Source organism: Manis pentadactyla, chromosome 3 (assembly GCF_030020395.1).
Source record: "Manis pentadactyla isolate mManPen7 chromosome 3, mManPen7.hap1, whole genome shotgun sequence".
Classification (NCBI taxonomy): domain Eukaryota; kingdom Metazoa; phylum Chordata; class Mammalia; order Pholidota; family Manidae; genus Manis; species Manis pentadactyla.
In genome coordinates this window covers 184,488,434-184,510,288 of record NC_080021.1, presented here as the reverse complement: position 1 = coordinate 184,510,288, position 21,855 = coordinate 184,488,434, and the positions used below count along the sequence as shown (strand labels likewise).

The 21,855-nt window shown below is 37.9% G+C and overlaps 1 protein-coding gene across 17 annotated transcripts in view; it reads left to right on the top strand.

Moving 5' to 3' along the window:
• UBAP2 (ubiquitin associated protein 2) overlaps positions 1-21,855 on the top strand; it is a 168,977-nt gene that overhangs the window by 47,502 nt on the left and 99,620 nt on the right. For 13 of the 17 annotated variants that reach the window (XM_036898035.2, XM_057498773.1, XM_036898033.2 and 10 more), the window contains 2 exons: positions 6,288-6,365; positions 13,208-13,318. In XM_036898035.2, coding sequence (XP_036753930.2) covers positions 6,288-6,365; positions 13,208-13,318 — 189 coding nt within the window. Of the gene's footprint in view, positions 1-4,332; positions 4,415-5,909; positions 6,015-6,287; positions 6,366-13,207; positions 13,319-21,855 lie in introns of those variants that run through there. The other 4 variants (XM_036898042.2, XM_036898040.2, XM_036898041.2 and 1 more) reach the window with 4 other exon arrangements.

Below are 21,855 nucleotides of genomic sequence, written 5' to 3'. Positions count from 1 at the left end.
GTTCATTCTTTATATATTTTGGATGTTAACCCCTTGTCAGATATGTCATTTAAAAATATATTCTTTCATACTGTAGGATGCCTTTTTGTTTTGCTGATGGTGTCCTTTGCTGTACAGAAGCTTTTTAGCATGATGTAGTCCCATTTGTTCATTTTTGCTTTCATTTCCCTTGCCTGAGGAGATATGCGTTCAGGAAAAAATTGCTCCTGTTTATATTTAAGAGATTTTTGCCTATGTTGTCTTCTAAGATTTATGGTTTCATGACTTACATTCAGGTCTTTGAGCCATTTCGAGTTTACTTTCGTATATGGGGTTAGACAGTGATCCAGTTTCATTCTCTTACATGTATCTGTTCAGTTTTCACAACAGCAGTTGTTGAAGAGGCTGTCATTTCCCCACTGAATATCCATGGCTCCTTTATCGTATATTAATTGGCCATATATGTGTGGGTTTATATCTAGGCTCTCTAGTCTGTTTCATTGATCTATGGGTCTGTTCTTGTGCCAGTACCAAACTATCTTGCTTACTGTGGCTTTGTAGTAGAGCTTGAAGTTGGTGAACATAATCCCCCCAACTTTGTTCTTCCTTCTCAGGATTGCTTTGGCTATTCGGGGTCTGTTGTTCTGTATGAATTTTAGAACAATTTGTTCTAGTTCATTGAAGAATTCTGTTGGTATTTTGATAGGGATTTCATTGAATCTGTAGATTGCTTAGGCAGGATGGCCATTTTGATAATATTAATTCTTCCTATCCATGAGCATGGGATGTATTTCCATTATTGGTGTCTTTAATTCCTCTCATGAGTGTCTTGTAGTTTTCAGGGTATATGTCTGTCACTTCATTGGTTAGGTTTATTCCTAGGTATTTTATTCTTTTTGATGGAATTGTGAATGGAATTGTTTTTTTGATTTCTCTTTCTGCTCGTTTTGCTGTTAGTATATAGGAATGCAACAGATTTCTGTGTATTAATTTTATATTCTGCAACTTTGGTGAATTCAGTTATTAGTTCTAGTAGTTTTGGAGTGAATTCTTTAGGGTTTTTTATGTACAATATCATGTCATCTGCAAACAGTGACCTAACTTCTTCCTTACCAATCTGGATGCCTTTTATTTCTCTGTGTTGTCTGATTCCTGTGGCTAGTACCTCCAGTACTATACATCACTTAGTTTTATTTCTACAGTAAGTGTATGCTTAGTAGTTACCATTAATACTAATTTCAAAGTCCTTAGCCCTTTTTGTTGTCTGAAGCCAGTGCTGTTGTTGATTCTTCAGGAAGGACTCCAGAGATGATGATCCTTGCATTCTCATGCCCTTTATAATTGAGTGTAAAGTCAGTTTTGTTGGCTATAAATGCTAGGATCATATTTTCTTTACTTGAGTATCTTAAATGTTTTGTTTTTGCACAAAGTGCTGCTTTTGACAAATTTATTAATACTCTTAATTTCATTACCTTTTAAGTCTTTTGTCATTTCTGCCTACATGTCCAGTGGATGTTTTCATTTTAAAGTCCAGATGTTTTACTGGAATACGTCTCAGTGTGGTTTGTTATGAGTTGATCATTTTTATTTGCCTTGCATTTTAGTTTCAAGCATTTGTACTGTTCCCCTTCCGTCCTATTTTTCAGAGACTTATATTACCCACAGATTCAGGTTGAATTGTCTTTTGCTTATGTTGAATAATTGATGCATCCTTTTTTCCCATTTCTTTTTTTTCCTTTTAAAAATTTTTTTACTTTAAATATTTTCCCCTTGTTCCTTAAATTTCTCTTGAGGAAAACGTTTTTAGTTTATTTTTTTGTTCCTTGTGTTTAGTCTTCATTGTCATTTCTGAATTAGAATACATTTGCATTAGTCTTTTTATGTCTTATATAATTTTCTTCATGCTTGGTGTCTTTCAGTACTAGTTTTGAGACAGAAGATAGTAATTTTGCTTTGTTCTGTAGGCACTTTTTTGGGCATGCTTTTTTTCGGTTATTGGGAATTATGTTGCTCCTTTTTTTTCTTTTATAACAACTTTGTATGGGATTTGACCTTTATTTTTCTGTTGCTCTTTTTGATGTGAAGTGAGTTTTCTTGGACTCTTAGATGACAACATTGTCCAGGAATGGTTTTTCTAATTTTAGAGTGTTTCTTTTCTGTGTCATTATGTTGGCTTGCTGTCTGAGATTTCTTGGCTCTCTTCTCCCAGTGTGGGCTTCTTTCCTGTGTATGTGGCTGAATTTTGATTCTGTTCCTAGTAGTTTCTCTTGGTGATAATGCTAGCTGGTTAGTTTCAAGAGTTTGTGATGGCAAGTACCTGAGCCTCTTTAAATTTGTCTGCAATCCTGACACTTACCTTGCTTTTGGAGTTGTCTAAACCTTTCAGTGCCAGCTGCTATTCTTAAATTGGCTCACCTTACTTTCCAGTGAAAACTTCTTAGCTGCCTGGGGGTTTTCCTGTTCTAAAGCCCGTCAGTTATCCCAGCACTTAATCTCTTTCGGCTTCTCATGGCACAAATTTATACCATGCAGATCTTCTTTCTATCTGTTTGTAGTTTTCTTCACCTCTTTGTGTTTCGAGGTTTGTGAGGGATACCTTGTCATTCAGTTGTGTTGTATATTGTTGTCCATGGCATTTTGGTTTTGCTGTAAAGTTGCAAGAGTAGCTTAGAGAACTCTCATATACCCTTTACCAGATTTTTAACATGGTGCAAATTTTGCTCTGTCATACTCCTTTTCCTTTGTTTTTTATGTCTACATATACACACATACATTATTTATTCTGAGTCATTTGAGAGTTTATTAAATACATTTAGCCTTTTACCTTTTAATATTTAAATGTTTATATCCTATGAACAGGAGTGTTTCTTTATACACAGTTCCTCCATCAAATTTTAGCATTGCTACAATGTTTCTAGAGTTCATATTCACAATTTTATGAATGTGGAATTTACCCCAATAGTGTCAACACTGGTGGTGTCTTTCATTGCGTAGTTTCCCTTCCAGTACAGAATCATCACATACTCCATTTGTTTGACATGTCTCTTTATTCTCCATTAACATAGAATTTTTCTTTTGCCTTTGTCTTCCAAACTATTGTCAATTTGGGGCGAAAAAGTTACTGTAGAAAATGTTTTTCAATTTGAGTTTGTTTCCTCATGATTAGATTCATGTTATAGATCTCTGATTGGAATGCTCGGTAAGTGAGGGTAGTTATTTCTCAGAGTAGCACATGTGGAGTTACATGATATCTGTCTCTCCCTTATTGAAGCTGTTGATTTTGATCACTGAGTCCAGGTTTTGCCCATTTCCTCTTGTTACTGTTGCTGTGTTTCTTCTAGCAGGTGAATAACAAACTTTGTGGAGACATGGTTAAGACCATGTGCAAATAATAGCCTGTTCTTTATCAACCTTTCCCCTTAGAATTAGGATTCATTGACGATTCTCATCTTAACTAATCTTTACTGTGTTGGTTGCAAAATGAAGATGTTCCAATTCCATACTATTTTCTCTTAGTCTTTTTATCATTGCCATATTACTAAGTATATTTTTAAAAGATTATCCTTACTAGTGATCTAAGAAATAAAAATCAAACCTAAGAGAGAGATTCTTTCATTGATGAAAGTGGTATTTTTTAAAGTCAGATTTTGAGGAAGCAGGTCTTTTTACACTTCTGGTGGAACATAAATCTTTGTGAACTTTGTGCAGAGCAGTTTTGAGCAGATGGTATAAAACTCCTTTTAACATTTTTCTAGATATTTCTTTGACCCAGTAGTTTCACATCTTTGTATTTATTTTAAGAAAGCTAACATGGATGTGTATACAAATTCAGGTATAAGAATGGCTCTGTGTAGCATTAAGATAATAAAGATTTGTAGAGTAAGTAAAATGCAGGACCTATCCAGTGAATTGTTGTAGCCAATAAATTTTATTACAGATATTCACAATAAATTTTTTTGTGTGTATGTGTCCCTACAAGGTAGTATATTTAGTGTTCTGTTCTTGATATCAGAGAAACATGTAAGTTATGGTTGTGACCCTAAATGGGTCACTAATTTTCTTGTCTGTGTGAAAATTTTGTAATTTAAGGAAATGTAATGGTGGGAATTGCTTGGATCAGAGCAAGGCTGAATGAATATGAGTAAGGTACAGTTTTTAAGTTTGAGGCTCAGAGAATGGAAGGTATTGGGGAAGACGGGCAAAAATTAATCATGTCAGCTTTTAGTACTAGGGACACTGGTGGTTTACTTTCAAACACAAGTTTTCCACTATCCAAAACTCAATTGTATAATGTGGAAGTGCCATCTTCCCAGAGCTCATTTTCCCTTTGGTTTTCCCTTTTACCTTATCCAGTTATCTCGTGCCTTTGCTCCTCTTGGCTGCAGTACTGGGACTTCTCACTTGGTTATGGGTCAGGGAAATGACTGATGTGCAGGTAGGTATAGTAAGGCCCTTAATATATTTACTGGACAGGATTGAGGTACAGTTGGCAGTATGTGTAGATACTGAGTTTCTGTACAGACATCTTTGTGGGTGTAGTTTGCTAGCATTGCAGCAGTTAAACTGAGGTCATAGCAGGCATAGGTTGGGATGAAGGTATTGGCCATTAGATTGGAGGGAATAGGACAAAGCTAACTGGAGCTTGTATAATCAGCCACCCACATGGACTTGAAAGCCCTTGGGAAAAGTGCCCTGTGGTGAGTTCCCCCCACACCCTTTAGTTGAGATTATTTGAAGTGAATGTGTATTAGAGGTAGAGAAAAGAAGTTGTTCATTATTAGCTCTCTGTGATTTTTTTTTTTTTGACTCTTAAGATCATTTAGTAATTTTAAATGCTTTCACTTTTTAAATACTTGTTAGGAGTTAGTATGTAGATATTATTTAACAAGGGTAACTTTTTTTAAAAATTAATGTATTGCTGGTATACAATCTTAAGACGGTTTCACATGGTCAACATTGTGGTTTCAACATTGACCCATATTAGCAAGTCCCCCCCATCCCCCATTGCAATCACTGTCTATCAGTGTAGTAAGATGCTATAGAATCATTATTACTTCTCTTCTTCATGCTATACTGCCTTCCCTGTGACCTGTCTATGTTGTGTATGCTAATTATAATGCAAAGGTAACTTTTTAAAAAAATAAAACTGTTTTAGAGTAACTTTAGGTTTACCAGAAAGACCGTTCCAGGGATAGATAGTTCCTGTATATTCCTCACCTTGTTTTACTATTGTTGCAATCATGATACCACTGAAAACTAAGAATCCAAATTGGTATACTGCTATTAATTCACTGCTAAAATGAGTTACTTATAAAAATATATCACCTTTCTAATTTTTTAATGGCAAAAATACTACAAAAGAACACCTCAGAAATGCACTAATTTTGTTTGTTTTAAAGATTTTGAGTGTAAAAAGCCACTGGAAAAGGATTTTCTGCAGAGGTGACTAATTTTAGTGTTTGAAAGTTTATTTTGTCTTTTTTAATTAAACTATCATTGATATACAATCTTATGATAGTTTCACATTCACAAAACTGGGTTCAACCTTCACCCCTATTACCAAGACCTCGCCCCCTTTATTGCAGTCACTGTGTATCAATGTAGTAAGGTGTTAGAGTCATTAATTGTATTCTGCCTGCTGTGCTACCATCCCAGTGACCTATTTGTGTTGTGATTGCGAATTCAGAGTGCCCCTTAATCCCCTGCTCCCTATGCACCCATTCTCCCCAGCCCTTCCCCTTTGGTAACCACTAGTCCCTTCTCTGAAAGTTTCTTTTACCTTAAAAATTTTGTTAAAACCATTTTTTAATTGCTGTTAAAAAGGAAGTAAATTTGTCTTGTCTTTACCATACTTAACAGCCTTTTCTCTTCAGAACTGACTGTGGTATCTTCTTAGAGTTGACAGTAGAATATTTTTGCTTTTTTGACAGCAAGACTGCTTCTAAGTTTGTTTGGGCAGTTGTTTCCACTGCTTCCTGTTCTTCTACTTCCTCTTGTGTTGGTTACTCCATCTCCCCAAGGGGAGGACAATTCAAGTGAGTCAATGACGATGAACAGAAAAACTTTAGGCCTTTTGGCAAAGGAATGGGACCTTTACATTATTTAATTTGATGTTTCTTTACCTTACGGGAATAGGTTATATACTTTTGAGAGGTCTAAATTTAGAGTCCTTTTATTTTTTTAAGATAATTACCATAATGCTGTAGTGCTTAAGAGCTTTTATCTTTTTGCACCAGAGTTTGGCATCTCACTTAAATTTTTGGTGCTTAAGTCTTTAATAATTGTGTTAATAAATGTGTGTTTTCCAGGCAACAGCTGAGCAGATGCGGCTTGCTCAAGTGATCTTTGATAAAAATGATTCAGAGTTTGAAGCTAAAGTTAAACAGGTATGTTTCTGGCAAAGGATACTGTTATTTTTGCAACTTATTCTTTTTAAATTTATATGCTTTTTGCTTAGTCTCAACTAACTGGATTTTGAACTTGTGATTAAATATTCCTAGATTGGTGGCTAGAATGAAGCAGTTGAATATGTTTATCCTTTTGGCAGTAGAATCCTTTTGGGTTACTAGTGTTACATATGAACAATGAGCTAGACATTTGTGAGAGCAAACTGACATTATCTATGCCTGTGTATAGAAAGTATATTTAGTATTTGATAAGTTCTCAGAAAATTTTTTTTAATGTTAAAGAGCATCTGAATGCCTTTTTTCCAAACATAGTAGTGATTGCAAACACATGGTAAAAAGTGTAAAATTACAATCTAGGCTGACGACTTCATTTAGAACTTTAAAGAGAGGCCTTTTTGATAATTTAATCTTTTTTATTTTTTATTTTTTTAAATTATGGTATCATGAATCTACAATTACATGAGGAATATTATGTTTACTAGACTCCCCCCTCACCAAGTCCCCCCAACAAACCCCATTATAGTCACTGTCCATCAGTGTAGTAAGATGCTGTAGAATCACCACTTGTCTTCTCTGTGTTGCACAGCCCTCCCCATTCCCCCACCCCCCACATTATAAATGCTAATTGTAAAGCCCCCTTAATTCCCCTCTCCCCCCTCCCCTTATCCCTCCCTTCCCACCAATCCTCCCCAGTCCCTTTCCCTTTGGTAACTGTTAGTCCATTCTTGGGTTCTGTGTTTCTGCTGCTGTTTTGTTCTTTTCAGTTTTTTCTTTGTTCTTATACTCCACATATGAGTGAAAGCATTTGGTACTTGTCTTTCTCTGCCTGACTTATTTCACTGAGCATAATACCCTCTAGCTCCATCCATGTTGTTGCAAATGGTAGGATTTGTTTTCTTCTTATGGCTGAATAGTATTCCATTGTGTATATGTACCACATCTTCTTTATCCATTCATCTACTGATGGACACTTAGGTTGCTTCCTTATCTTGGCTATTGTAAATAGTGCTGTGATAAACATAGGGGTGCATCTGTCTTTTTCAAACTGGGCTGCTGCATTCTTAGGGTAAATTCCTGGGTCAAATGGTATTTCTATTTTGAGCTTTTGAGGAACCTCCATACTGCTTTCCACAATGGTTGAACCAATGTGCATTCCCACCAGCAGTGTAGGAGGGTTCCCGTTTCTCCACAACCTCGCCAACATTTGTTGTTGTTTGTCTTTTGGATGGTGGTGATCCTTACTGGTGTGAGGTGATACCTCAGTGTGGTTTTAATTTGCATTTCCCTGATGATTAGCAATGTGGAGCAGCTTTTCATGTGCCTGTTGGCCATCTGAATTTCTTCTTTGGAGAAGTGTCTCTTCAGCTCCTCTGCCCATTTTTTAATTGGATTCTTGGCTTTTTGTTTGTAGAGGTGCGTGAGCTCTTTGTGTATTTTGGATGTCAACCCTTTATCAGATCTGTCATTTATGAATATATTCTACCATACTGTAGGATGCCTTTTTGTTCTATTGGTGGTGTCCTTTGCTGTACAGAAGCTTTTCAGCTTGATATAGTCCCATTTGTTCATTTTTTCTTTTATTTCTCTTGCCCGGGGAGATATGTTCATGAAGAAGTCGCTCATGTTTATGTCCAGGAGATTTTTGCCTATGTTTTTTTCTAAGAGTTCCATGGTTTCATTACTTACATTCAGGTCTTTGATCCATTTTGAACTTACTTTTGTGTATGGGGTTATACATTAATCCAGTTTCATTCTCTTACATGTAGCTCTCCAGTTTCGCCAACACCAGTTGTTGAAGAGGCTGTCATTTCCCCGTTATATGTCCATGGCTCCTTTATCGTGTATTAATTGACCACATATGTTTGTGTTAATGTCTGGAGTCTGTTCCACTGGTCTGTGGTTCTGTTCTTGTGCCAGTACCAAATTATCTTGATTACTGTGGCTTTGTAGTAGAGCTTGAAGTTGGGGAGCGAGATCCCCCCCCCCTACTTTATTCTTCCTTCTCAGGATTGCTTTGGCTATTTGGGGTCTTTGGTGGTTCCATATGAATTTTAGAACTATTTGTTCCAGTTTGTTGAAGAATGCTGTTGGTATGTTGATAGGGATTGCATTGAATCTGTAGATTGCTTTAGGCAGGATGGCCATTTTGACAATATTAATTCTTCATAGCCAAGTGCATGGGATGCATTTCCATTTGTTAGTGTCCTCTTTAATTTCTCTTAAGAGTGTCTTGTAGTTTTCAGGGTATAGGTCTTTCACTTCCTTGGTTAGGTTTGTTTCTAGGCATTTTATTCTTTTTGATGCAGTTGTGAATGGAATTGTTTTCCTGATTTCTCTTTCTGCTAATTCATTGTTAGTGTATAGGAAAGCCACAGATTTCTGTATATTAATTTTGTATCCTGCAAATTTGCTGAATTCCCCTATTAGGTCTAGTAGTTTTGAAGTGGAGTCTTTAGGGTTTTTAATGTAAAATATTATGTCATATACAAATAGTGACAGTTTGACTTCTTCTTTACCAATCTGGATTCCTTGTATTTCTTTGTTTTGTCTGATTGCCATGGCTAGGACCTCCAGTACTATGATGAATAACAGTGGGGAGAGTGGGCATCCCTGTCTAGTTCCCGATCTCAGAGGAAAAGCTTTCAGCTTCTTGCTGTTAAGTTTGATGTTGGCTATGGGTTTATCATATATGGCCTTTATTATGTTGAGGTATTTTCCCTGTATACCTATTTTGTTGAGAGTTTTTAATCATGAATGAATGTTGAATTTTGTTGAATACTTTTGCAGCATCTGTGGAGATGATCATATGGTTTCTGTCCTTTTTGTTGATGTTGTGGATGATGTTGATGGATTTTCAAATGTTGTACCATCCTTGCATCCCTGAGATGAATCCCACTTTTGTCATGGTGTATGATCCTCTTGATGTATTTTTGAATTCGGTTTGCTAATATTTTGTTGAGTATTTTTGCATCTGTGTTCATCAGGAGTATTGGTCTGTAGTTTTCTTTTTTGGTTGGGTCTTTGCCTGGTTTTGGTATTAGGGTGATGCTGGCTTAATAGAACGAGTCTGGAAGTATTCCCTCCTCTTCTGTTTTTTGGAAAACTTTAAGGAGAAAGGGTATTATGTCTTCTCTGTATGTCTGATAAAAATATGTGGTATGTCCATCTGGCCCGGGGGTTTTGCTCTTGGGTAGTTTTTTGATTACTGCTTCAATTTTGTTGCTGGCAATTGGTCTGTTTAGATTTTCTGTTTCTTCCTTTGGTCAGTCTTGTAAGGTTCTATTTTTCTAGGAATTTCTTCTAGGTTTTCCTGATAATATAATCTTAATCATAATATTTCATATCCTTCTCATGATAAGACTTCTTTTTCCCTTCAAGAGTCTAGATACTAAGTTATAACACTTACCTCAGTCCAAAATGTGGTGTAGAGGTCTAGCAGTAATTGTTTCGTGGAGTGAGTGTTCCCACAGGGAACTCTTTTCTCTCATCAGACTAATGGTATATTTTTATTGAAAGATATGTACTTATTGCTATTGCACGCTTTAGATTTGTGGTTACCAAAGGTTCAAGATTTGCTTCTTTAGTATCTTACTGTCTAACTTAACTCGCTTATTGAGCTATTATAAACACTGTCTGATGATTCTATATTTCTCTCACTTCTTATTCCTCCTCCCCCATTCTTTATATGCTAGGTGTTTTATTCTGTGCTCTTTTGTGTTTCCTTTGACTGCTTTTATGGGTAGTTGATTTTATTTTTTGCCTTTAGTTAGTATTTGGTTGGTCTGCTTTCTTTGCTGTGATTTTATTTTCTCTGGTGACATCTATTTAGACTTAGGAGTGCTTCCATCTAGAGCAGTCCTTCTAGAATACCCTGTAGAGGTGATTTGTGGGAGGCAAATTCCCTCAACTTTTGCTTGTCTGGGAATTGTTTTTAATCTGTCCTTCATATTTAAATGATAATTGTGCTGGATACAGTATTCTTGATTCAAGGCCCTTCTGTTTCATTGCACTAAATATATCATGCCATTCTTGTCTGGCCTGTAAGGTTTCTTTTGAGAAGTCTGATGGTAGCCTGATGGGTTTTCCTTTGTAGGTGACCTTTTTTCTCTCTCTGGCTGCCTTTAATATTCTGTCCTTGTCCTTGATCTTTGCCAGTTCAATTATTATGTGTCTTGGTGTTGTCCTCCTTGGGTCCCTTCTGTTGGGAGTTCTCTGTGCTTCCGTGGTCTGAGCAACTCTTTCCTCCCCCAGTTAGGGGATGTTTTCAGCAATTATTTCTTCAAAGACACTTTCTATCCCTTTTTCTCTCTCTTCTTCTTCTTCTGGTACCCCTATAATGTGGATATTGTTCCTTTTGGATTGGTCACACAGTTCTTTTAATGTTCTTTCATTTCTTGAGATCCTTTTATCTCTGTCTACGTCAGCTTCTCTGCGTTCCTGTTCTCTGATTCCTATTCCATTAATGACCTCTTGCACCTCGTCCATTCTGCTTTTAAGTCCTTCCAGAGATTGTTTTATTTCTGTATTCTCCCTCCTAACTTTATATGTTAGCTCCTGCATTTTTCTCTTCAGTTCCATCAGCATGGTTATGACCTTTATTTTGAATTCTTTTTCAGGAAAGTTGGTTAAATCTTTCTCCCCAGGTTCCCTGTCAGGGGCTGTCTTGGTTATTCTTTCCTGTATCAAATTTTTCTGTCTTTTCATGGCGATAGAGGTAGTCGTAGGCATTTGGCGCGTGTGTCAGCTGGGAGAACCAAGGCCCTTCCTGCTTGCCTGTCGCCTTCCCTTCCTTTGAGAACAGAGACCCCTAGCGGCTTGTGCTGGGCAGCTGTGTGCTGATGGGGCCTTTGTTTCTGGCCCGGTGGCTGTGGGGGAGGCTCTGCGTGTCTGATGTGGGCATGGCCTGTTTCTGGCTGCTTCTCCTCTATGGTGGGGCCACGCCAGAGGGGAAACGGGCTGGAGGCTGTTTATCGCCGTGAGGGGCCTCAGCACTGCACTGCCACCCAGAGTGTTAGGGCGCCCAGAGTTCCCCAGGATTCCCAGCTGCTGGGCTGAGTGTGCCGGGATGCTTCTGTCCAGCTGTGAGGTGCCTGTCCCTTTATGACTTTCAAAAAGCACTGGTTTCTTTTTTGTCCCAGGGGTGCCGGCTGTGGGAACCCACTCGCAGGTTTTACTGTCCCGTTTCCCTAGTATCCAGCACATCACGCACTGTGTGTCTGCACTCTGGGTGTGGATGACTAGGGCTGGGTATTTAGCAGTCCTGGGCTCCTCTCCCTCCCCGCTCCGAGTCCTCTCCTCTCACCAGGGAGCTGTGGTCGTGGTGGTGCTCGGATCCCAGCAGGCTGCAGCTTGTATCTTACCCCCTTCATGAAGCCCTGGGTTCTCGCAGGTGTAGATGTACCCTGGTTGTTTTCCTGTATCTTCTGGTCTCTCTTTTAGGAATAGTTGTATTTGTTATGTTTTGAAAAATATATATGGTTTTGGGAGGGGATTTCCGCTGCCCTACTCATGCTGCCATCTTGGCTCCTTCTCTGTCTAGTGGTATATTTTTAGAAGACCATGAAGGGGACTTATTAAAAATGATGGAACCCTTTCTCTAGAATGAGATTTATGTACAGATTGAAACACTTCTACAAATTATGTTGCCTTTTATCTGAATAACATAGCAGATATTGAAAAAAAAAAATCACTGGTCTGGGAGTTCAGAATTTTAAGTTTTAATTTTAGTTGTATGTCTTATTAATTCACTCACTGGGGGAAATTGGATACTTGATGTGTTGTCTTTACAATTGCATATGACAGGTGTTGCATTAATAGAGATCATTGACAAAAATCTGGCATGACTGGCTGCCCAAAGACTGAAGGACTGGGAAGCTGTGGAGTATGTGGAACTTCTTCTGTGTTGTAATACATAGGGAGGTAATCATAGATACAGAATGGTGTATTGCAAACAGTTGTATTTATAATAACAGGAGACCTGGATTTCAAGATAGGCTTTCATATTAATTAGTTTTTTTGACCACAGAGAAATCAGTTCAAATGGTGGGTCCTAACTGTTTTGAACTGCAGGTAGTACATACTAAAATAGGTAAAACACAATAGATCATATATTTGGTGATTATTGAGAGACCTGTATTGTGCCTAATCTGTGATTGATTGTTCCTTGTGGTGAATATGTTAATAACTAGCTTAATCTCCCTTGTTAAAGAGAATGCACTAAGGAGATTTTTTAAATTACTTCAAACATACATGTAATAATGATATGTCTAGTAGTGAGTTTTGTGATAGTTGCAGAATTCTGCTTGAGACCTCAGGGTATTACAATTTACTATGTCTATTCTAAACAGTGATAGCTCATGTAAGGGAATGTTGTCCATGTGCAAAACACGTTGACTGAATATTCTGTTAATGGTTGCCACATACTCACACTTGGGAAACCAAATAGTCCCACTTAATATATGAATTATTTAGAGTTTTGGGAAATTCAGGCCATTGAACTAGCCTTGAGTAGTCAGGTGATCCTGAGTATTCTGAGAACGTTGGTATATACATGTACATGCTGCTGATTAATAATCTGATACTTGGTCAGTTTGGAGGCAGACTGATTTATAGTTACACTCTGTACATAGTGGTGGAAAGACATGGGGTGGCACAAAAACAGGTAAGTCTGCGCTTGGATTATAAATTCATGGTTTGGAAGGAGGCCATCTTCATGTGGAAGGAAAGAATGCATAATTTCTATCTTTATTAACAAAGTCTTAAAAATTAACATCAAGTGTTATTTTGGTTTGCTTGTAACCATTTTCTTATAATTTCAACAGCTTATGGAAGTGACAGGAAAAAATCAGGATGAATGCATAGTGGCCCTACATGACTGTAATGGAGATGTGAACAAAGCTATCAACATATTGCTGGAAGGGAATTCAGACACAGTGAGTTTTATTAATCAGTATTATTTAATTTGCAGTGCTAAGATTTGTTTTCCAATTCCATATTGTGTTTTCAGCTTAACATTATTTGGGGTTGGGGGGTGGAGGGAATTAGCGTCGCCATTCCATATTTGTTTTTTTAGTGTTCAACCTGAAATGACTATTTTTGTTATATATGGTTATCTCCATTAAGTCATAGAATTTTAAGACTGGAAAAGAGAACTCAGTCATATTCTCTGTGCCTGTGGACACTTTCGCCATGTGAAAAACCTCTCTCGGCTCCACTGTTAATGTTTCCCCATCTCGAGTATCACCTCTCGCTACTCCTTATAGCTCTAGACTAATAGAAAACCTGGATATGCTGGTATTATTTATTTGCTTATGTGTGAATATCCAACAGACACATTTCCATGAAAATTTGACGGCTATATAAAATAAAAAGCGGTTCTTGTAGCTTATCTAAGTTTTGAAGAATGTGCAGGCAAACTAGAGCTCATCCCCTTTATTTTAAGAAGATGCAACTGAAGCCACACCAGGTAGTTGTCAGCCCTAATATTTTGATTTCTATGTGGGGTATCGCATAGTATTTCATTTGTATTTTTAAATTGAGGAAACCTTTTCAGAGCACATTAAAACAAATAGTGATTCAGCTAAAAAGGAGTGTAAAGATGAATACATCAAAAAGTGCCTTCCTTGTCAGTCTTCAGGTTTGATCAAGTTCTCATTTTTAGGGCCAGTCATATTAGGGATTGGCTGTGGAAAAATGAACTTTTGTGACCAGCTCAAAGGTAAAATGTGTGTCTTTATTTAATATGAGAGAAGCAGAATGAACTTTGTAATTAAGTTAGATAATTGGGGAAATATTTCACTGATTGAGTATAGAAGTTTCTGTGGGTAAAATTCCATGCAAGATAACCCTAGTCAACATGATAAAGTATCAAGTATGCCAGTTTGTTGGGAAAACACATCATGATAAGTGATAACAAATTTTTGAGTAGTTTTTGTTTGCTGACACTTAAGCATGTGTTTGGTGGGTTTTATAAAATATGGGGACTGTGTTTAACTCATTGCTAGTGGATGCAGCATAGAATGTTATTTTCAAAATGAACTGAAGAGCTTAACTTCCCTCTTTACTTAAACAAAAAGAAATCATGGAATAAGTGAAATATGTCCAAATTGTTAATTGGAGGGCCTGCTACCTTTTTTTCTGGTGGAGGTAGGCTGGGATACTATTTTCTGTTGCCTTTCCTTTTCTGGAGTAGTTGGGTAAAATTTTAAGTCTTAAATGACTGCCTACTTCTCTCTGTGTTTTGAGTTTTTAACTTCCTCTCCTCATTTGGGACTAAACCCAAAGAAGGTGGTTCTGTACTGAATGTTAGATAAAGAGAATGTCTTTCTATGTGTCATGAATCTAGAAATAACATAGTGGGGGACCAGATCTGAATTGTTTTCTTGGAGGATTAGAAAATAGCAAATTAGGCCTAAAAACAGGCACAAAAAGCATATGCTTGTTTGGAGATTGTGAGAGGGCTGTGAAAGAAATGGAGACGGAGTGTGAAAATTCTTTTGAAATGCTGGTATGTTTAGGATCATTCTATGGTGCATCTTTTCTTTCCTATTGTTAGCCTTGTCTCTTACCTGGTTGATGTCTGCGGCAGCCATGGCCAGCCAGCTCTAAGGAGTATTTTCCCCTGATGGGGGTAGCGTTAATTAGAGTGGGGGTGTTAGAGAATGTAAACACTGTAGGGTTGCTGGGAGCAGGAACATTTAAAATAAGCCATGAAAGCAATCTAATCTTGTCCTCTTGGCTAACCTGATTTTGTGGCAGAGTCTTCTGAAACAAAATTATTGCTTTGAAATAATGTTAAGTGAACTTGTCCATGTTTTTAAGGATAAGTTTCTCATGGAAGAGTAGCTGTCACAAAGGAAAACACTGAATGTGATCAATAGTATGGAACTTTTTGTTTCATATAATGGCTGTTTTGCTTGAGTGACAAAATTGCTTTGAGATATCAGTTACTTACATAAATTTACTTTTTTTTTCTTGTATTTTTTAATTTTTAATTTTGGTACCATTAATATACAATTACATGGGCAACACTGTGCTTACTAGATTCCTCCCAATACCAAGTCCCCACCACATAACCCATTAACAGTCACTGTCCATCAGCATAATAAGATGCTATAGAAACACTACTTGTCTTCTCTGTGCTATATTGCCTTCCCCATGCAACCCACCCTACATTGTATGTGCTAATCGTAATGCCCCCTTTTCCCCTTACCCTCCCTTTCCACCCATCCTCCCCAGTCCCTTTCTTTTGGTAACTGTTAGTGCATTCTTGGGTTCTGTGAGTCTGCTGCTGTTTTGTTCCTTCAGTTTTTGCTTTATTCTTATACTCCACAGATGAGTGAAATCATTTGATACTTGTCTTTCTCCACCTGGCTTATTTCAATGAGCATAATACCCTCTAGCTTCATCCATGTTGTTGCAAATAGTAGGATGTGTTTTCTTCTTATGGCTGAATAATATTCCATTGTGTATATGTACCACATCATCTTTATCCATTCATCTATTGATGGATACTTAGGATGCTTCCATTACTTGGCTATTGTAAATAGTGCTGATTTTCATTTTTAATTTTTTTTATGTTGCTATCATTAATCCAGTTACATAAACAACATTATGGTTACTAGACTCCCCCTATTCTCAAGTACCCACCACATACCCCATTATAGTCACTGTCCATCAGCTTAGTAAGATGCTATAGAATCACTACATGTCTTCTCTGTGTTACACAGCCTTTCCTGTGTCTCCCACCCCTACCTTATATGTGCTAATTGTGATGCCCCCTTTTCCCCCTTATCCCTCTCTTCCCACCCATCCTCCCCAATCCCTTTCCCTTTGGTAACTCTTAGTCCATTCTTGGGTTCTGTGAGTCTGCTGCTGTTTGTTCCTTCAGTTTTTGCTTTGTTCTTATATTCCACAGATGAGTGAAATCATTTGATACTTGTCTTTCTCCGCCTGGCTTATTTCAATGAGGATAATACCCTCTAGCTCCATCCATGTTGTTGCAAATGGTAGGATTTGTTTTCTTCTTATGGCAGAATAGTATTCCATTGTGTATATGTACCACATCTTCTTTATCCATTCACCTACTGATGAACACTTAGGTTCTTTCCATTTCCTGGCTATTGTAAATAGTGCTTTGATAAACAAAGGGGTGCATATGTCCTTTTGAAACTGGGCTGCTGCATTCTTAGGGTAAATTCCTAGAAGTGGAATTCCTGAGTCAAATGGTATTTTTATTTTGAGTTTTTTGAGGAACCTCCATACTGCTTTCCACAAAGGTTGAACTAATTTACATTCCCACCAGCAGTATAGGAGGGTTCCCCTTTCTCCACATTCTCGCCAACATTTGTTATTGTTTGTCTTTTGGATGGTGGCCATCCTAATTGGTGTGAGGTGATATCTCATTGTGGTTTTAATATGCATTTCTCTGATGATTAGCAATGTGGATCATCTTTTCATGTGCTTCTTGGCCATCTGAATTTCTTCTTTGGAGAAGTATCTGTTCACATTCTCTGCCCATTTTTTAATTGGATTATTTTCTTTTTCTTTGTTAAGGTGCATGAGCTCTTTGTATATTTTGGATATCAACCCCTTATCGGATATGTCATTTATGAATATACTCTCCTTTAATGTAGGATGCCTTTTGTTCTACTAATGGTGTTCCTTGCTGTCCAGAAGCTGTTATTTTGATATAGTCCCACTTGTTCATTTTTGCTTTTGTTTCCATTCCCCATGGAGATGTGTTCATGAATAAGTTGTTCATGTTAATATTCAAGAGAGTTTTGCCTCTATTTTCTCATAAGAGTTTTATGATTTCATGACTTACATTCAGGTCTTTGAGCCATTTTGAATTTACTTTTGTGTATGGAGTTAGACAGTAATCCAGTTTCATTCTCCTACATGTAGCTGTCCAGTTTTGCCAACACCAGCTGTTGAAGAGCCTGTCATTTCCCCATTGTATGTCTGTGCCTCCTTTGTTGCATATTCATTGACCATATATGGTTAGATTAATATCTGGACTCTGTATTCTATTCCACTGGTGTATGGGTCTCTTCTTGTCCCAGTACCAAATTGTCTTTGTTACTGCGGCTTTGTAGTAAAGCTTGAAATTGGGAAGTGAGATCTCCCCTGCTTTATTCTTTCTTCTCAGGATTGTTTTGGCTGTTGGGGTTTTTGTGGTTTCATAGAAATTTTAGAACTATTTGTTCCAGTTCATTGAAGAATGCTGTCATATTCTGATAGGGATTGCATTGTGACTGTAGATTGCTTTAGGCAAGATGGCCATTTTGACAATATTAATTCTTCCTACCCAAGACTATGGGATGACTTTCCATTTATTAGTGCCCTCTTTAATTTCTCTTAGGAGTGTCTTGTAGTTTTCAGGGTATATAGTTCTTTCACTTCATTGCTTAGGTTTACTCCGAGGTATTTTATTCTTTTTGAAGAAATTGTGCATGGAGTTGTTTTCCTGATTTGTCTTTCTCCTAGTTCATCATTAGTATTTAGGAATGCAACAGATTTCTGTGTGTTAATATTGTACCCTGAAACTTTGCTGAATTCAGATATTCGATCTAGTAGTTTTGGAGTGGATTCCTTAGGGTTTTTTATGTACATTATGATGTCATCTGCAAACAGTGAGAGTTTAACTTCTTCCTTACCAGTCTGGGTGCTTTTTATTTCTTTGTGTTGTCAGATTGCCATGGCTGAGACTTCCAGTACTATGCTGAATAAAAGTGGGGAGAGTGGGCATTTCTTCTCTTGTTTCTGATCTTACAGAAAATGCTTTCAGCTTCTCACTGTTCAGTATGTTGTTGGCTGTGGGTTTGCCATATGTGTCCTTCATTATGTTGAGGTATTTCCCTCTATACCCATTTTGTTGAGAGTTTTTATCATGAAAGGATGTTGAATTTTTTCAAATGCTTTTTCAGCATCTAGGAAATGATTGTGTGGTTTTTGTCCTTTTTTTTGTTGATGTTGTGGATGATGTTGTTGTACCATCGTTGTATCCCTGGGATGAATCCTACTTATCATGGTGTATGATCTTCTTGATGTATTTTTGAATTCAGTTTGCTAATATTTTGTTGAGTATTTTAGCATCTATGTTCATGAGGGATATTGGTCTGTAGTTTTCTTGTGGTGTCTGGTCTGGTTTTGGTATTAGGGTGATGCTGGCTTCATAGAATGAGTTTGGAAGTATTCCCTCCTCTTCTATTTTTTGGAACACTTTAAGCAGAATGGTATTATGTCTTCTCTAAATGTCTGAGAATATTCAGTGGTGAATCCATCTGGATTGAAAGTTTTGTTCTTGGGTAGGTTTTTGAATACCCATTCAATTTCATTTTTACTAATTGGTCTGTTCAGATTTTGTTTCTTCCTGGGTCAGTCTTGGAAGGTTTTTTCTTCTAGCAAGTTGTCCATTTCTTCTAGCTTATCCAGTTTGTTAGCATATAGATTTTCATAGTATTCTGTAATAAATATTTGTATTTGTGTGGTGTCTGTCATGATTTTTCCTTTCTCATTTCTGATTCTGTTGATGCATGTAGATTGTCTTTTTCCTTAGTACGTCTGGGCAGGCCTTTATCTATTTTGTTCATTTTCTCAAAGAAGAAGCTCTTGGTTTCATTAATTTTTTCTATTATCATTCTCAATTTTAATTATTTCTTGTCTCATCTTTATTATGTCTTTCCTTATCCTGACTTTGGGCTTCCTTTGTTCTTCCTTTTCCAGTGTCAGTAGTTGTGGATTTAGAGTATTTGGGATTGTTCTTCCTTCTTTAAATAGGCTTGGATTGCTATATACTTCCCCTTTAGAACTGCTTTTATTGTGTCCCACAGAAGTTGGGGCATTTTGCTGTTGTTTTCATTTGTTTCCGTATATTGCTTAATGTCTGTTTTAATTTGGTCATTTATCCATTAATTATTTAGGAGCATGTTGTCAAGCCTCCATGTGTTTGTGAGTCTTTGTTTTCTTTGTACAATTTATTTCTAGTTTTATACCCTTGTTATCTGAGAAGTTGGATGGTACAGTTTCAATCTTTTTGAATTTACTGAGGCTGTTTCTGTGTCGTAGTATGTGGTCTATTTTGGAGTATGTTCCATGTGCACTTGAGAAGAATGTGTATCCTGCTGTTTTTGGGTGGAGTGTTCTGTATATGTCTGTTAGGTCCATCTGTTCTGATACATTGTTCAGTGCCTCTGTCTTCTTACTTACTTTCTGTCTGGTTGATCTGTCCCTTGGAGTGAATGGTGTGTTGACGTTTCTCAAAATGAATGTATTGCATTCTGTTTCTCCCTTTAATTCTGTTAATATTTTTTTCACATATGTAGGTGCTCCTTTATTGGGTTGAAAGATATTTATAATGGCTGTATGCTCTTGTTGGACTGACCCTTTTATCATTGTATAATGTCCTTCTGTGTCTGTTACTCTCTTTGTTTTGAAATCTATTTTGTCTGATACAAGTACTGCAACACCTGCTTTTTTCTCCCTATTAGTTGCATGAAATATCTTTTTCCATCCCTTGACTTTTAGTCTGTGTATGTCTTTGGGATTGAAGTGAGTTTCTTGTAGGCAGCACACAGTTGTGTCTTATTTTTTTATCCATTCAGTGACTCTTATGTCTTTTGATTGGTACTTTCAGACCATTTACATTTAGGTTGATTTTCGATGGGTATGTACTTACGGCCATTGCAGGCTTTAGATTCGTGGTTACCAAAGGTTCATGGGTAACTTCTTTCCTATCTAACTGTGTAACTTAACTCGCTTATTAAGCTATTGTAAGCACGGTCTGATGATTCTTTCCCTCCCTTCTTATTTCTCCTCCTCCAATTTTTATATGGTAGGTGTTTTATTCTGTGTTGTTTTGTGTTTCCTTTTACTCCTTTTCTGAGTAGTTGATTTTATTTTTTTGTCATTAGTTAGTAATTGGTTGGTCTGCTTTCTTTGCTGTGTTTTTATTTTCTCTGGTGACATCTATTTAGCCACTGGAGTTCTTCCATCTAGTGCAGTCTCTCTAAAATTCCCTGGAGAGGTGGTTTGTGGGAGGCAAATTCCCTCAACTTTTGCTTGTCTGGGAATTGTTTAATCCCTCCTTTGTATTTAAATGATAATTGTGCTGGATACAGTATTCTTGGTTCAAGGCGCTTGTGTTTCATTCCATTAAATATATCATGCCATTCTCTTCTGGCCTGTAAGGTTTCTGTTGAGAAGTGTGATGATGGCCTAATGGGTTTTCCTTTGTAGGTGACCCTTTATCTCTTTCTGGCTGCCTTTAATATTCTGTCTTTGTCTTTGGTCTTTGCTATTTTAATTATTATTTGTGTTGGTGTTGTCCTCTTTGGGTCCCTTGTGTTGGGAGTTCCATGGTCCTCCATGGTCTGAGAGACTATTTCCTCCCCCAGTTTGGGGACGTCTTAAGGAATTATTTCTTCAAAGACGCTTTCTATCCCTTTTACTTTTTCTTTTTCTCCTGATACCCCTATAATGCGAGTATCGTTCTGTTCGGATTGGTCACACAGTTCTCGTAATATTCTTTCATTCCTGGAGATCCTTTTATCTCTCTCTGCCTCAGCTTCTCAGTGTTCCTGTTCTCTGATTTCTGTTCCATTAACGGCCTCTTGCACCTCATCCAGTCTGCTCTTAAGTCCTTCCAGAGATTGTTTTATTTCTGTATTCTCCCTCTGTACTTGCTCCTTTAGCTCTTGAATATTTCTGTGCAGATCCATCAGCATGGTTATGAGCTTTATTTTGAATTCTTTTTCTGGGAGATTGGTTAAGTCTATCTCCCCAGTCCCCCTCTCGGGGGTTGTTTGGGTAATTTTGGTCAGGACCAAATTCTTCTTCCTTTTAATTGTGATAGAGGTAGTTGTGGACAGGTAGCGCTTGTGTCAACTGGGAGAACAACGTCCTTTCCGCTTGCTGTTCGCCTTGCCCTTTTCTGCTGCCTTTGTCGGTCACCCGCACTCCTGGAGTAGCCTCTGAGTTAATCCGCATAGCTACTGTGGGCGGGGTCTCTGTCACAGTAGCGCAGAGCCCTTCAGGGAGTGTAAGGTGTGCCCAGTGTGCTCTCCTGTGAGAACGGCGCCCCCGCCGGGCAGCTGTGTGATGGTTGTGGTCTTTGGGTCTGGCCCTGGCAGCTGTGCACTGGTCTGAGATTCTGGGCTGCTCCGGAGCCCCTCTGGTGCCGCCGGAGTGCATAGGCTGCTCTGCCACTGCTGTTCCCGGCTCACGCATGCCGCTCCCAGGCCTCTTTGGTGCCACCACTGTTGGTGCATGCGGCCGCACTTCCATTCCTGGGCCGGTGTGTTGGGGTCCGCGCCAGTTGGGGGAACGACTTGCAGGCTGCCTCCCACGGGGTTAGGTTGTCTAGAGTTCCGCGTGATTCCCAGGTGCTGGACTGAGTGTGCCGGGATGACCTCGTCCAGTTGTGAGGTCCCTGTCCCTTTAACATGTGCAAAAAGCACTTGCTTTTCTT